General features: G+C 27.6%; 1 protein-coding gene across 3 annotated transcripts in view; it reads left to right on the top strand.

Annotated features, from left to right (window-relative positions):
- The window catches only part of LOC133647080 (otoferlin-like), an 85309-nt gene that overhangs the window by 55339 nt on the left and 14970 nt on the right, over positions 1-15000 (top strand). For 2 of the 3 annotated variants that reach the window (XM_062043161.1, XM_062043160.1), the window contains 11 exons: positions 18-91; positions 240-266; positions 1691-1822; positions 1891-1963; positions 4773-4891; positions 4964-5101; positions 8711-8836; positions 8922-9049; positions 9244-9414; positions 14696-14856; positions 14914-15000. The exon at positions 14914-15000 is cut by the window's right edge and continues 56 nt beyond it. In XM_062043161.1, the coding sequence (XP_061899145.1) occupies positions 18-91; positions 240-266; positions 1691-1822; positions 1891-1963; positions 4773-4891; positions 4964-5101; positions 8711-8836; positions 8922-9049; positions 9244-9414; positions 14696-14856; positions 14914-15000 (1236 nt within the window). The remainder of the gene's footprint in view (positions 1-17; positions 92-239; positions 267-1690; positions 1823-1890; positions 1964-4772; positions 4892-4963; positions 5102-8710; positions 8837-8921; positions 9050-9243; positions 9415-14695; positions 14857-14913) is intronic. The other variant, XM_062043159.1, reaches the window with a different exon arrangement.

Raw genomic sequence — 15000 nt, 5'->3', positions numbered from 1 at the left:
GTTGTGTTGCTTTTCAGAGGAAATCGTTGTGGTCAACATGGAGCCCGAACCAACTTTTAAGAAGATGGACACTGTGGTCCGATTAGACTGTGTGAGTTTCTCCTCAAACCAGCCAATTCATTAGGTACACTGGCATGAGCAATATCTTGATGTTTTGTTATGCTTGTAGTCTGCAGGGGTACCTAATGTTGTGGCCAGTGGGTATTATTCTCTTATTGACCCTCGTTTTTATCATGCAGGGCTCCGACGCTGTCGTCAAAGTCGAGGTAAACAAAGTGTGACATCATTTTAACACACTTTTTTATTTTCCTATTTTTAATTTCATTATTTCAACACTTTAAAAAATAAATGCATATTATGTTATTATATTATATTATTTTTTTGATGTTGTAATTTCAACACACTTAAAAAAAATTATATTATATTATATGTTTTTAATGTTGTCATTTCAACACACTTTAAAAAATGTTTATATTATATTATTATATTATATTATTTTTTAAATGTTGTCATTTCAACACACTTTGAAAAAAATGTATATTATATCATTATGTTATATAATATTTTTAATGTTGTCATTTCAACACACTGTAAAAAATGTATGTTGTATTATTATATTATATATTTTTTCAATGTTTTCATTTCAACACACTTAAAAAAATGTATATTATATTATTATATTGTATAATTTTTTTAATGTTGTCATTTCAACACTTAAAAAATGTATATTATATTATTATATTATATTATATTTTTAATGTTGTCATTTCAAAACACTTTTAAAAAATGTATATTATATTATGTTATATTTTTAATGTTGTCATTTCAACACACTTTAAAAAAAATTATGTTATATTATTTTTTAAATTTTTTAATTTCAACACACTTAGAAAAACTATATTATAATATTATATCATATAATTTTGAAAATGTTGTCATTTCAACAAACTTTAAAAAAAAGTGTATTATATAATATTTTTTTTTTTTTTTAAATGTTTTAATTTCAACACACTTTAAAAAAAATTATATTATATTATATAATTTTTTTAATGTTGTCATTTCAACACACTTAAAAAAATGTATATTATATTATTATATTATATAATTGTTGTAATGTTTTCATTTTAACACACTTTAAAAAAAAATTATATTAATGTATTATAATATTTTTTTAATGTTGTCATTTCAACACACATAAAAAAAATTATACTATAATATTGTATTATACAATTTTTTTATGTTGTCATTTCAACACACTTTAAAAAATGTTTTATATTATATTATTAAATCATATAATTTTTTTCATGTTGTCATTTCAACACACTTTAACAAAAAATGCATATTATATTATTATATTATATTATTTTTTTCATGTTGTCATTTCACACTTAAAACATGTATATTATATTATTATATTATATCATTTTTTTCATGTTGTCATTTCAACACACTTAAAACATTTTTTATATTATATTATATTTTTTAATGTTGTCATTTCAACACACTTTAAAAAATGTTTAAATCATGTTATTATATATATATATATATATATATATATATATATTTTTTAATGTTTTCATTTCAACACACTTTAAAAAATGTTTATGATATTATTATGTTATATTATTTTCTTAATGTTGTCATTTCAACCCACTCAACCATCACATGGATTTGCATTTTTTCCACCAAGGAGGACGACAAAGACGCCAAAGGGAAAAAAAAGAAGAGGAAGAAGGGGGACGAGATGGAAGACGAAGGATTGGATGAAAGCATGCTGGACTGGTGGTCCAAATATTTTGCCTCCCTGGAGACTCTGACGGAGGTGCGACACATTTTATACAGCGGTGACGTCTTGTCCCGTCACGTGACACCCTGCTCTCGCTGCTGCAGGCACTGAAGGCCCAAGAGGGGACGCTGTCGGATACAGAAGACAAAGAAGACGTGGACCTGGCAGATGGAGGAGGTACACACGCTTAAAGCTGCTCTCAGAATAATTCAGTTGTTTTCTTATTTTAATGGGAGCCAAGTTACATTTTATTAAGGGCCATAATCAAAGAAATAGTAAGAGAATTTATAGAATTGTTATTGGTCATATTATCAAGGGAATTAAGTAGCAATAGCCGTCATTTTATGAAAATAAACTTGCAATATTGTGCAAAAAAGTAGCAATTTTACAATAATTTTATTGCAATATTTTTAGGGGAAAAAGTATTTTTTTTACTCTAATAAAGTTGCAAATTTTTTTAGAAGAAAGTTGGAATTCTACATGAATGAAGTTGCTTTAATGCTTTTAAGTTGCATATTAGGATAACAAACTGTCAAATACAAAGTATATGTGTTATAAGATTTGTGTTGTAATTTTACAATGAAACACTAGCAATATGACACGAAAATGGCCATAATTAATAACAAAATATTTTTAGAAAAAAAGTAGCAATTTTACAATAATTTTATTGCAATATTTTAAGGGAAAATTTTTAATTTAATAAAGTTTAAATTTTATTTTACAAAAAAAGTTGGAATTCTACATGAATTATGTTACAATATTACAAGAAAAAAGTCATAGTTTAAAGTCGAAAAATGTCCTACTTTTATAAGAATAAAGTTGCTTTACTCTATTAGGATAACAAACCTTTTTTTGGTAATTTTACAATTAAAAAATGGCAATATTACGAGAATTTTTATTTTATTTTACCATAATAAAGTCACAATATTCTTGATAAAATAATCTGAATTCTACATATATAAAGTTACAATATGACAAGAACTTCTCTTATATGAATTAAGTTGCATATTAGGATAACAAACTGTCAAATATAAAGTATATGTGTTATAAGATTTGTGTTGTAATTTTACAATGAAACACTAGCAATATTACACGAAAATGGCCATAATTAATATCAAAATATTTTTAGAAAAAAAGTATCAATTTTACAATAATTTTATTGCAATATTTTGAGGGAAAATTTGTATTTTTATAACGTTGCAATTTTATTTTAGAAAAAAAGTTGGAATTCTACATGAATTATGTTACAATATTACAAGAAAAAAGTCATAGTTTAAAGTCGAAAAATGTCCTACTTTTATAAGAATAAAGTTGCATTACTCTATTAGGATAACAAAACTTTTTTTTGGTAATTTTACAATTAAAAAATAGCTATATTACGAGAATTTTTATTTTATTTTACCATAATAAAGTCACAATATTCTTTAAAAAAAAAATCTGGATTCCACATATATAAAGTTACAATATGACAAGAACTTCTCTTATATGAATTAAGTTGCATATTAGGATAACAAACTGTCAAATATAAAGTATATGTGTTATAAGATTTGTGTTGTAATTTTACAATGAAACACTAGCAATATGACACGAAAATGGCCATAATTAATATCAACATATTTTTAGAAAAAAAGGAGCAATTTTACAATAATTTTATTGCAATATTTTGAGGGAAAATTTGTATTTTTATAACGTTGCAATTTTATTTTAGAAAAAAAGTTGGAATTCTACATGAATTATGTTACAATATTACAAGAAAAAAGTCATAGTTTAAAGTCGAAAAATGTCCTACTTTTATAAGAATAAAGTTGCATTACTCTATCAGGATAAAAAAACTTTTTTTTGGTAATTTTACAATTAAAAAATGGCAATATTATGAGAACATTTCTTTTATTTTACCATAATAAAGTGACAATATTCTTGAAAAATAATCTGAATTCCACATCTATAAAGTTACAATACGACAAGAACTTCTCTTATATGAATTAAGTTGCATATTAGGATAACAAATTGTCAAATATAAAGTATATGTGTAATAACGTTTTTGTTGTAATTTTACAATGAAACACTAGCAATATGACACGAAAATGGCCATAATTAATATCAAAATATTTTTAGAAAAAAAGGAGCAACTTTACAAAAATTTTATTGCAATATTTTGAGGAAAAAATTGTTGTTTTTTTTACTCTAATAAATTTGCAATTTTTTTCTACACAAGTTGAAATTTTACATGAATAAAGTTACAATATTACAAGAAAAAAGTCATAGTTTAAAGTCGAAAAATGTTTTTTATAAGAATAAAGTTGCATTACTCTATTAGGATAACTACATTCTCTTTTTTTGGCCATTTTACAATTTAAAAATAGCAATATTACGAGAAAAACATTTTTATTTTACCATAATAAAGTCACAATATTCTTTAAAAAAAAAATGTATGTAAGAGTCTTTGTTTGTTTACTTACTACTAAAAGACAAGTTGTCTAATATGTTCACTATTTTATTTAGGGACTAAATTACAATAATAAACATATTTTTAAGATTTTTTTGTTAAAATAAAGACAATAATGACATTTTTTGTGGTCCCCTTTATTTAGAAAAGTATCTAAACACATGTTTCGGTATCGGGACAACCCTGCTTCTACACACTCCCACAAGTATCCACCATATTCTGCCATGAAAGTTGTCAATTATGGGAAAATAAACATTGAGGCGTTCACTGGCGTCCAATAGAGTGGGACGTGCCACAATGAGTGTGCAAAAGTCTTAGGTCACCACTACTGTTGTTGTTGTTTTTCTGACTTTTTACTCAGTATTGTAGGTTTGGTGAGAATCTGGATAAAGATGCAGCTGTATGAGGTCATAGAGTAAGCGAACAAACAATACATTTAATGGTGGCTGGTGAGACTTTTGTGCCGTACATTTGGCAACTTCCATGTTGGAATTCATGTCTGGAGTGCTGTGCTTCTCTTTTTACGTCTGGCTAACTCAGACGTCAAACCTGATGACTCTCCTGTGAAAGGCTCCAAGAGGGGCAAAGGCAAGAAGGACAGGAAGAAGGCGGCCATGGATCCCTTGGAGAAGAAAAAAGCCAAGCTGGAGGAGCTGAAGGTACACGTGACGTCACTGAACGCACCGCCGAAAGCTGGCTGTTCACCCTTCTTGTCGTCCTCGAACACAAAGGTGTACCCCAAAGAGCTGGAGGGTGACTTTGACAACTTTGAGGACTGGCTGCACAGTTTCAACCTGTTCCGAGGGAAAGGCGGCGACGACGACGACCAAAACGGGACGGACGAAGACCGGATTGTCGGGAAATTCAAAGTAAGCACAGGATGTGGAAATTGTACCATTTTGCAGTACCTTTAAATCAGGTTGAAAAATACAGTTATAAATTACCCTTTTTTTGCAATGTTAATACCTAAAAGTTATACTTTTACAAGAATAACAATTGAATATTAAAACAAAATAATAATAATTTTCAAAGAATAAAGACACATTTTAATTTGATTTGCAATGAGAAGATAAATAATAAAAAATAGACTCGCATTAAAGATGACATCATTTTTCCATAATAAAGTGGCAATATTATAGGGAAGAAATTTGTAATAAAATGATTTTACACTAAAATAAAAATGTTTGCAAAAGTAAAGAGTCATAATTTTTTTACATAAAAAAGGCATATTTTATAAATAAAGTCGCAATTTTTAAAAGACAAAAGTCAGTCGTAGTTTTGCTGGAATTTAAACGCATTTTATGAAAATTATTACAAGGGGGAGAAAAAATCATACATTTTTAAGGCTCTTAATTTTACAAGAATAAAGTTGCAATTTTTAATGAATAATTTTGTAATTTGCAAATTTAATGTTGCAATATTAATGAATAAAGTCTGTAGTTTGACAAGAATAAAGTTGCAATATTCACGAATAAAAAGTTTTAATTGGACAATAGTAATGTTGCAATATTAATAAAGTTTTAATTTGACAAGAATTAAGTTTCAATATTCATAAATAAAATGTGTAATTGGACAAGAATAATGTTGCAATATTAATAGAGTTTTAATTTGACAAGGATAAAGTTGCAATATGAATAAATAAAGTGTGTAATTTGACAAGAATAAAGTTGCAATATTATTAAATAATATTTTAATTTGACAAGAATAAATATGCAATATTAATGAATAAGTTTGTTATTTGACAGGAATAAAGTTGCAATATTAACAAAGTTTTAATTTGACAAGAATAATGTTGCAATATTAATAAATAATGTTTTAATTTGACAAGAATAAATATGCAATATTAATTAATAAGTTTGTTATTTGACAGGAATAAAGTTGCAATATTAATAAAGTTTTAATTTTACAAGAATAAAGTTGCAATATTAATAAATAAAGTGTGTAATTGGACAAGAATAATGTCGCAATATTAATAGAGTTTTAATTTGACAAGTATAATGTCGCAATATTAATAGAGTTTTAATTTGACAAGTATAATGTTGCAATATTAATAGAGTTTTAATTTGACAAGTATAATGTTGCAATATTAATAGAGTTTTAATTTGACAAGTATAATGTTGCAATATTAATAGAGTTTTAATTTGACAAGAATAAAGTTGCAATATTATTAAATAAAGTTTGTAATTTGACAAGAATAAAGTTGCAATATTAATAAAGTTTTAATTGGACAAGACTAAAGTTGCAATATTAATAAAGTTTTAATGTGACAAGATAAAGTTCCAATATTAATAAATAATGTTTTAATTTGACAAGAATAAATATGCAATATTAATGAATACGTTGTTATTTGACAGGAATAAAGTTGCAATATTAATAAAGTTTTAATTTGACAAGAATAAATATTCAATATTAATGAATGAAGTTTGTACTTTGACAAGAATAAAGTTGCAATATTAATAAATAAAGTGTGTAATTGTACAAGAATAAAGATGCAATATTAATGAATAAAGTTTGTACTTTCAGAAGAATAAAGTTGCAATATTAATAAATAAAGTGTGTAATTGGACAAGAATAATGTTGCAATATTTATAAAGTTTTAATTTGACAATAATTATGTTGCAATATTAATAAAGAAAGTTTTAATTTGACAAAAATAATGTTGCAATATTAATAAAGAAAGTTTTAATTTGACAGGAATAAAGTTGCAATATTATTAAATAAAATTTTAGTTTGACAAGAACAAAGTGCAATTATAATAAATACAGTTTGAAGTTTGACAAGAATAAAGTTTAAATATTATTAAATAAAGTGTGTAATTGGACAACAATAATGTTGCAATATTTATAGAGTTTTAATTTGACAAGAATAATGTTGCAATATTAATAAATAAAGTTTTAATTTAATGAGAATAAAGTTGCAATATTATTAAATAAAGTTTTAATTTGACAAGAATAAAGTTGCAATATTGTTAAATAAAGTTTGTGATTGGACAAGAATAAAGTTGCAATATTATTTAAAAAAAAGTTTTAATTTGACAAGAACAAAGTGCAATTATAATAAATACAGTTTGAAGTTTGACAAGAATAAAGTTTAAATATTATTAATTCAAGTTTGAAGTTTGACAAGTATAAAGTTTAAATATTATTAAATAAAGTTTGTAATTTGACAAGAATAAAGTTGCAATATTATTAAATAAAGTTTGTAATTTGACAGGAATAAAGTTTCAATATTATTAAATATAGTTTGTAATTTGACAGGAATAAAGTTTCAATATTATTAAATAAAGTTTGTAATTGGACAAGAATAATGTTGCAATATTTATAGAGTTTTAATTTGACAAGAATAATGTTGCAATATTAATCAATAAAGTTTTAATTTAATGAGAATAAAGTTGCAATATTAATAAATAAAGTTTTAATTTAATGAGAATAAAGTTGCAATATTATTAAATAAAGTTTTAATTTGACAAGAATAAAATTGCAATATTATTTTAAAAAAGTTTTAATTTGACAAGAATAAAGTGCAATATTAATAAAGTTTTAATTTGACAAGAACAAAGTGCAATTATAATAAATACAGTTTGAAGTTTGACAAGAATAAAGTTTAAATATTATTAATTAAAGTTTGAAGTTTGACAAGTATAAAGTTTAAATATTATTAAATAAAGTTTGTAATTTGACAAGAATAAAGTTGCAATATTATTAAATAAAGTTTGTAATTTGACAGGAATAAAGTTTCAATATTATTAAATATAGTTTGTAACTTGACAGGAATAAAGTTTCAATATTATTAAATAAAGTTTGTAATTGGACAAGAATAATGTTGCAATATTTATAGAGTTTTAATTTGACAAGAATAATGTTGCAATATTAATAAATAAAGTTTGAATTTAAGGAGAATAAAGTTGCAATATTAATAAATAAAGTTTTAATTTAATGAGAATAAAGTTGCAATATTATTAAATAAAGTTTTAATTTGACCAGAATAAAATTGCAATATTATTTTAAATTTTTTTTAATTTGACAAGAATAAAGTGCAATATTAATAAAGTTTTAATTTGACAAGAACAAAGTGCAATTATAATAAATACAGTTTGAAGTTTGACAAGAATAAAGTTTAAATATTATTAATTAAAGTTTGAAGTTTGACAAGTATAAAGTTTAAATATTATTAAATAAAGTTTGTAATTTGACAAGAATAAAGTTGCAATATTATTAAATAAAGTTTGTAATTTGACAAGAATAAAGTTGCAATATTATTAAATAAAGTTTGTAATTTGACAAGAATAAAGTTTCAACTTTACTAAATAAAGTTTGTTATTTGACAAGAATAAAGTTGCAATATTAATAAATACAGTTTGTAATTAGACAAGAAAAAAGTTTCAACTTTACTAAATAAAGTTTGTTATTTGACAAGAATAAAGTTGCAATATTCATAAATATTGATGCCAGTAATTGATGAAGTGTGTGTCCCATCAGGGCTCCATGTGCATGTACAAAGTGTCCGAGGACCAGCCCAGAGACTTGGACTCCAACATGGGGATGTTCCAGAACATTCCCCACAACGATCCCGTCAACGTCCTGGTGCGGGTTTACATCATCAGGGTGAGCGGCGTGCTCTCTATGGCATCAACAACCAGCAGTGGCGTACAACTTACTGTACTTGTACTGTACTTGTACTGTACGGCAGGCCACTGACCTGCACCCTGCTGACATCAACGGGAAAGCGGACCCGTACATCGCCATCAAGCTGGGGAACACGGAGGTGAAGGACAAAGAGAACTACATCTCCAAGCAGCTCAACCCTTTGTTTGGAAAGTAAGGACACACAAGAAGGAATGCAAATATCTTTTCGTCTACATGCATATACAGTACATTTTTGTGATAGAGTGATTTATCACAAAAAATAAGAGTTGTAGAAATGATTGGAAACTGAAGACAGCCATGACATTATGTTCTTTACGGGTGTATGTAAACTTTTGACCACCACTGTATCTCTTCACCCTTTGCAGGTCTTTCGACATGGAGGTCACCTTCCCTATGGACTCCACTCTCACCGTGTCCATCTACGACTGGGACCTGGTCGGCACCGACGACCTGATCGGAGAGACCAAGCTGGACCTGGAGAACCGCTTCTACAGCAAACACAGACCCACGTGCGGCATCACCCGCGGCTACGCCACGTGAGCAGCACCACCCGTCCTAATATTCACAATGCATGGACACCGACTTGTGGAGGGCTACATTGTGCTGGTCTACTAACACGCATAGGAAGAGGATTTATGTGGCCTTGTTCGTAACGGTTTACCTGACACATGAAACGGGACGAATTTCTACTAAAGATTTGCAAGAAAGATAAAAAATGTTTTAGGAAATGAACCATAAATCGGCACAAAAATGTTCTGTAAAAAAGTCAATGTTTTACCTATTTTTGAAACATTTTTAAATTCATATGGCCTTGTTCGTTACGGTTTACCTGACACATGAAACGGGACGAATTTCTACTAAAAATGTGCAAGAAAGATGAAAAATGTTTTAGAAAATGAACCATAAATCGGCACAAATGTTCTTTCAAAAATTAAATCTTTTACTTGTTTTTGAAACATTTAAAAATTCATATGGCCTTGTTCGTTACGGTTTACCTGACACATGAAACGGGACAAATTTCTACAAAAAATGTGCAAGAAGGATGAAAAATGTTTTATGAAATTAACCATAAATCGGCACAAAAATGTTCTTTAAAAAAGTAAAACATTTACTTATTTTTGTAACATTTTTAAATTCATATGGCCTTGTTCGTTACGGTTTACCTGAAACATGAAACGGGGCGAATTTCTACAAAAAATGTGCAAGAAAGATGAAAAATGTTTTAGGAAATGAACCATAAATCTACGGAGCCCCTAAAGGGAGATGGGGGAGGAATTTTTTTTAAATTTTATTTGTATTTTTTTATTTTTTTAAATGAATTATAAAAAAAATTAAAAAAAATTTATAACTTTATAAAAAGTTTCTCGTGCGCACAAGAAAGTTTCTTGTGCGCACAAGATACATGTCTAAAAAAATTATAATAATAAAATAAAATTTGAAAAAATAACATTTCCCCCATGTCCCTTTAGGGGCTCCGTATAAATCGGCACAAAAATGTTCTTTAAAAAAGTAAATGTTTTACTTATTTTTGAAACATTTTTAAATTCATATGGCCTTGTTCGTTACGGTTTACCTGACACATGAAACGGGACAAATTTCTACAAAACATTTGCAAACAAGATTAATTTTTTTTTAGGAAATGAACCATAAATTGGCACAAAAATGTTCTTTAAAAAAGTAAATGTTTTACTTATTTTTGAAACATTTTTAAATTCATATCGCCTTGTTCGTTTCGGTTTACCTGACACATGAAACGGGACAAAATTCTAAAAAAAAATGTGCAAGAAAGATAAAAAAGGTTTTAGGAAATTGAACCATAAATTGCCACAAAAATGTTCTTTAAAAAAATAATGTTTAACTTATTTTTTAAACATTTTTAAATTCATATGGCCTTGTTTGTTACAGTTTACCTGACACATGAAACGGGACGAATTTCTACAAAAAATTTGCAAGAAAGATGAAAAATGTTTTAGTAAATGAACCCTAAATCGGCACAAAAATGTTCTTTAAAAAACTAAATGTTTTACTTATTTTTGAAACATTTTTAAATTCATATGGCCTTGTTCGTTAGGGTTGACCTGACACATGAAACGGGATTAATTTAGACAAAAAATTTGCAAGAAATATGAAAAATGTTTTAGGAATTGAACCAAAAATCGGCCCAAAAATGTTCTTTAAAAAAGGAAATATTTTACTTTATTTTTGAAACATTTAAAAATGGATATGGCCTTGTTCTTTATGGTTTACCTGACACACGAAACGGGACGAATTTCTACTAAAAATGTGCAAGAAAGATGAAAAACGTTTTAGGAAATGAACCATAAATCGGCACAAAAATGTTCTTTAAAAAAGTAAATGTTTTACTTATTTTTGAAACATTTTTAAATTCATATGGCCTTGTTCGTTTCAGTTTACCTGACACATGAAACGGGACGAATTTCTACTAAAAATGTGCAAGAAAGATGAAAAATGTTTTAGGAAATTAACCATAAATCGGCACAAAATGTTCTTTAAAAAATGAAATGTTTTACTTATTTTTGAAACATTTTTAAATTCATATGGCCTTGTTCGTTACGGTTTACCTGACACATGAAACGGGACGAATTTCTACTAAAAATGTGCAAGAAAGATGAAAAATGTTTTAGGAAATTAACCATAAATCGGCACAAAAATGTTCTTTAAAAAAGTAAATGTTTTACTTATTTTTGAAACATTTTTAAATTCATATGGCCTTGTTTGTTATGGTTTACCTGACACATGAAACGGGACGAATTTCTACTAAAAATGTGCAAGAAAGATGAAATATGTTTTAGGAAATTAACCATAAATTGGCACAAAAATGTTCTTTAAAAAATGAAATGTTTTACTTATTTTTGAAACATTTTTAAATTCATATGGCCTTGTTCGTTTCGGTTTACCTGACACATGAAACGGGACAAAATTCTAAAAAAAAATTTGCAAGAAAGATAAAAAAGGTTTTAGGAAATTGAACCATAAATTGCCACAAAAATGTTCTTTAAAAAAGTAATGTTTAACTTATTTTTTAAACATTTTTAAATTCATATGGCCTTGTTCGTTACGGTTTACCTGACACATGAAACGGGACAAATTTCTACAAAAAATGTGTAAGAAAGATGAAAAATGTTTTAGAAAATTTAACCATAAACCGGCCCAAAATTGTTCTTTAAAAAAGTAAATGTTTTACTTATTTTTGAAACATTTTTAAATTCATATGGCCTTGTTCGTTACGGTTTACCTGACACATGAAACGGGAAAAAATTCTAAAAAAAAATGTGCAAGAAAGATAAAAAAGGTTTTAGGAAATGAACCATAAATTGGCACAAAAATGTTCTTTAAAAAGGTAAATGTTTTACTTATTTTTTAAACATTTTTAAATTCATATGGCCTTGTTTGTTACAGTTTACCTGACACATGAAACGGGACGAATTTCTACAAAAAATTTGCAAGAAAGATGAAAAATGTTTTAGTAAATGAACCATAAATCGGCACAAAAATGTTCTTTAAAAAACTAAATGTTTTACTTATTTTTGAAACATTTTTAAATTCATATGGCCTTGTTCGTTACGGTCTACCTGACACATGAAACGGGACGAATTTCTACTAAAAATGTGCAAGAAAGATGAAATATGTTTTAGGAAATGAACCATAAATTGGCACAAAAATGTTCTTTAAAAAAGTAAATGTTTTACTTATTTTTGAAACATTTTTAAATTCATATGGCCTTGTTCGTTACGGTTTACCTGGCATATGAAACGGGACGAATTTCTACATTTTTAAATTCATATGGCCTTGTTCGTTACGGTTTACCTGGCATATGAAACGGGACGAATTTCTACAAAAAATGTGCAAGAAAAATGAAAAATGTTTTAGGAATTCAACCATAAATCGGCACAAAAATGTTCTTTAAAAAACTAAATGTTTTACTTATTTTTGAAACATTTTAAAATTCATGTGGCCTTGTTCGTTACGGTTTACCTGACACATGAAACGGGACGAATTTCTACTAAAAATGTGCAAGAAAGATGAAAAATGTTTTAGGAAATGAACCATAAATCGGCACAAAAATGTTCTTTAAAAAACTAAATGTTTTACTTATTTTTGAAACATTTTAAAATTCATATGGCCTTGTTCGTTACGGTTTACCTGACACATGAAACGGGACGAATTTCTACAAAAAATTTGCAAGAAAAATGAAAAATGTTTTAGGAAATTAACCATAAATCGGCACAAAAATGTTCTTTAAAAAAGTAAAACATTTACTTATTTTTGTAACATTTTTAAACTCATATGGCCTTGTTCGTTACGGTTTACCTGACACATGAAACGGGATTAATTTAGACAAAAAATTTGCAAGAAATATGAAAAATGTTTTAGGAATTGAACCATAAATCGGCCCAAAAATGTTCTTTAAAAAAGGAAATATTTTACTTTATTTTTGAAACATTTAAAAATGGATATGGTCTTGTTCTTTACGGTTTACCTGACACACGAAACGGGACGAATTTCTACTAAAAATGTGCAAGAAAGATGAAAAATGTTTTAGGAAATTAACCATAAATCGGCACAAAAATGTTCTTTAAAAAACTAAATGTTTTACTTATTTTTGAAACATTTTAAAATTCATATGGCCTTGTTCGTTACGGTTTACCTGACACATGAAACGGGACGAATTTCTACAAAAAATGTGCAAGAAAAATGAAAAATGTTTTAGGAAATTAACCATAAATCGGCACAAAAATGTTCTTTAAAAAAGTAAAACATTTACTTATTTTTGTAACATTTTTAAACTCATATGGCCTTGTTCGTTACGGTTTACCTGACACATGAAACGGGATTAATTTAGACAAAAAATTTGCAAGAAATATGAAAAATGTTTTAGGAATTGAACCATAAATCGGCCCAAAAATGTTCTTTAAAAAAGGAAATATTTTACTTTATTTTTGAAACATTTAAAAATGGATATGGCCTTGTTCTTTACGGTTTACCTGACACACGAAACGGGACGAATTTCTACTAAAAATGTGCAAGAAAGATGAAAAACGTTTTAGGAAATGAACCATAAATCGGCACAAAAATGTTCTTTAAAAAACTAAATGTTTTACTTATTTTTGAAACATTTTAAAATTCATATGGCCTTGTTCGTTACGGTTTACCTGACACATGAAACGGGACAAAATTCTAAAAAAAAATGTGCAAGAAAGATAAAAAAGGTTTTAGGAAATTGAACCATAAATTGCCACAAAAATGTTCTTTAAAAAAGTAATGTTTAACTTATTTTTTAAACATTTTTAAATTCATATGGCCTTGTTCGTTAGGGTTTACCTGACACATGAAACGGGATTAATTAAGACAAAAATTTGCAAGAAAGATGAAAAATGTTTTAGAAAATGAACCATAAATCAGCACAAAAATGTTCTTCAAAAAACTAAATGTTTTACTTATTTTTTGAAACATTTTTAAATTCATATGGCCTTGTTCGTTATGGTTTACCTGACACATGAAACGGGACAAATTTCTACTAAAAATGTGCAAGAAAGATTAAATATGTTTTAGGAAATGAACCATAAATTGGCACAAAAATGTTCTTTAAAAAACTAAATATTTTACTTATTTTTGAAACATTTTAAAATTCATATGGCTTGTTCGTTACGGTTTACCTGACACATGAAACGGGGCGATTTTTCTACAAAAAAATGTTTTTCAGGATAAATTGGCACAAAAGAGAGGAAATGTAGAATAATGCTAACATGTCATTAAATGTGGAAGCCCCCTAATGGCATGATTGGTGGTCCGTAGCCATGGTTACAACATTTGGCGGGACCCCATGAAGCCCACGCAGATCCTGGCCAAGCTGTGCAAGGACGGAAAACTGGACGGGCCTCACTACGGACCGGGCGGCCGGGTCAAGGTGGAGAATCGGGTGTTCATGGCGCCCACAGAGCTGGAGGATGAGAATGGTAGGTCCCAGGTGTGGAGAACCAGGATGAGAATAACAAGAACCTGATGTGGCTCAGGTCTGAAGAAGCAGACTAACGAGCACCTGGCGCTGACCGTGCTCAAGCACTGGGAGGAAATCCCGCGGGTGGGCTGCAAACTGGTGC

The sequence above is a fragment of the Entelurus aequoreus genome, linkage group LG03 (genome assembly GCF_033978785.1).
Source record: "Entelurus aequoreus isolate RoL-2023_Sb linkage group LG03, RoL_Eaeq_v1.1, whole genome shotgun sequence".
NCBI lineage: Eukaryota > Metazoa > Chordata > Actinopteri > Syngnathiformes > Syngnathidae > Entelurus > Entelurus aequoreus.
Note: the sequence above shows the minus strand (reverse complement) of the source record. Positions and strands in the feature narration are given on the sequence as shown.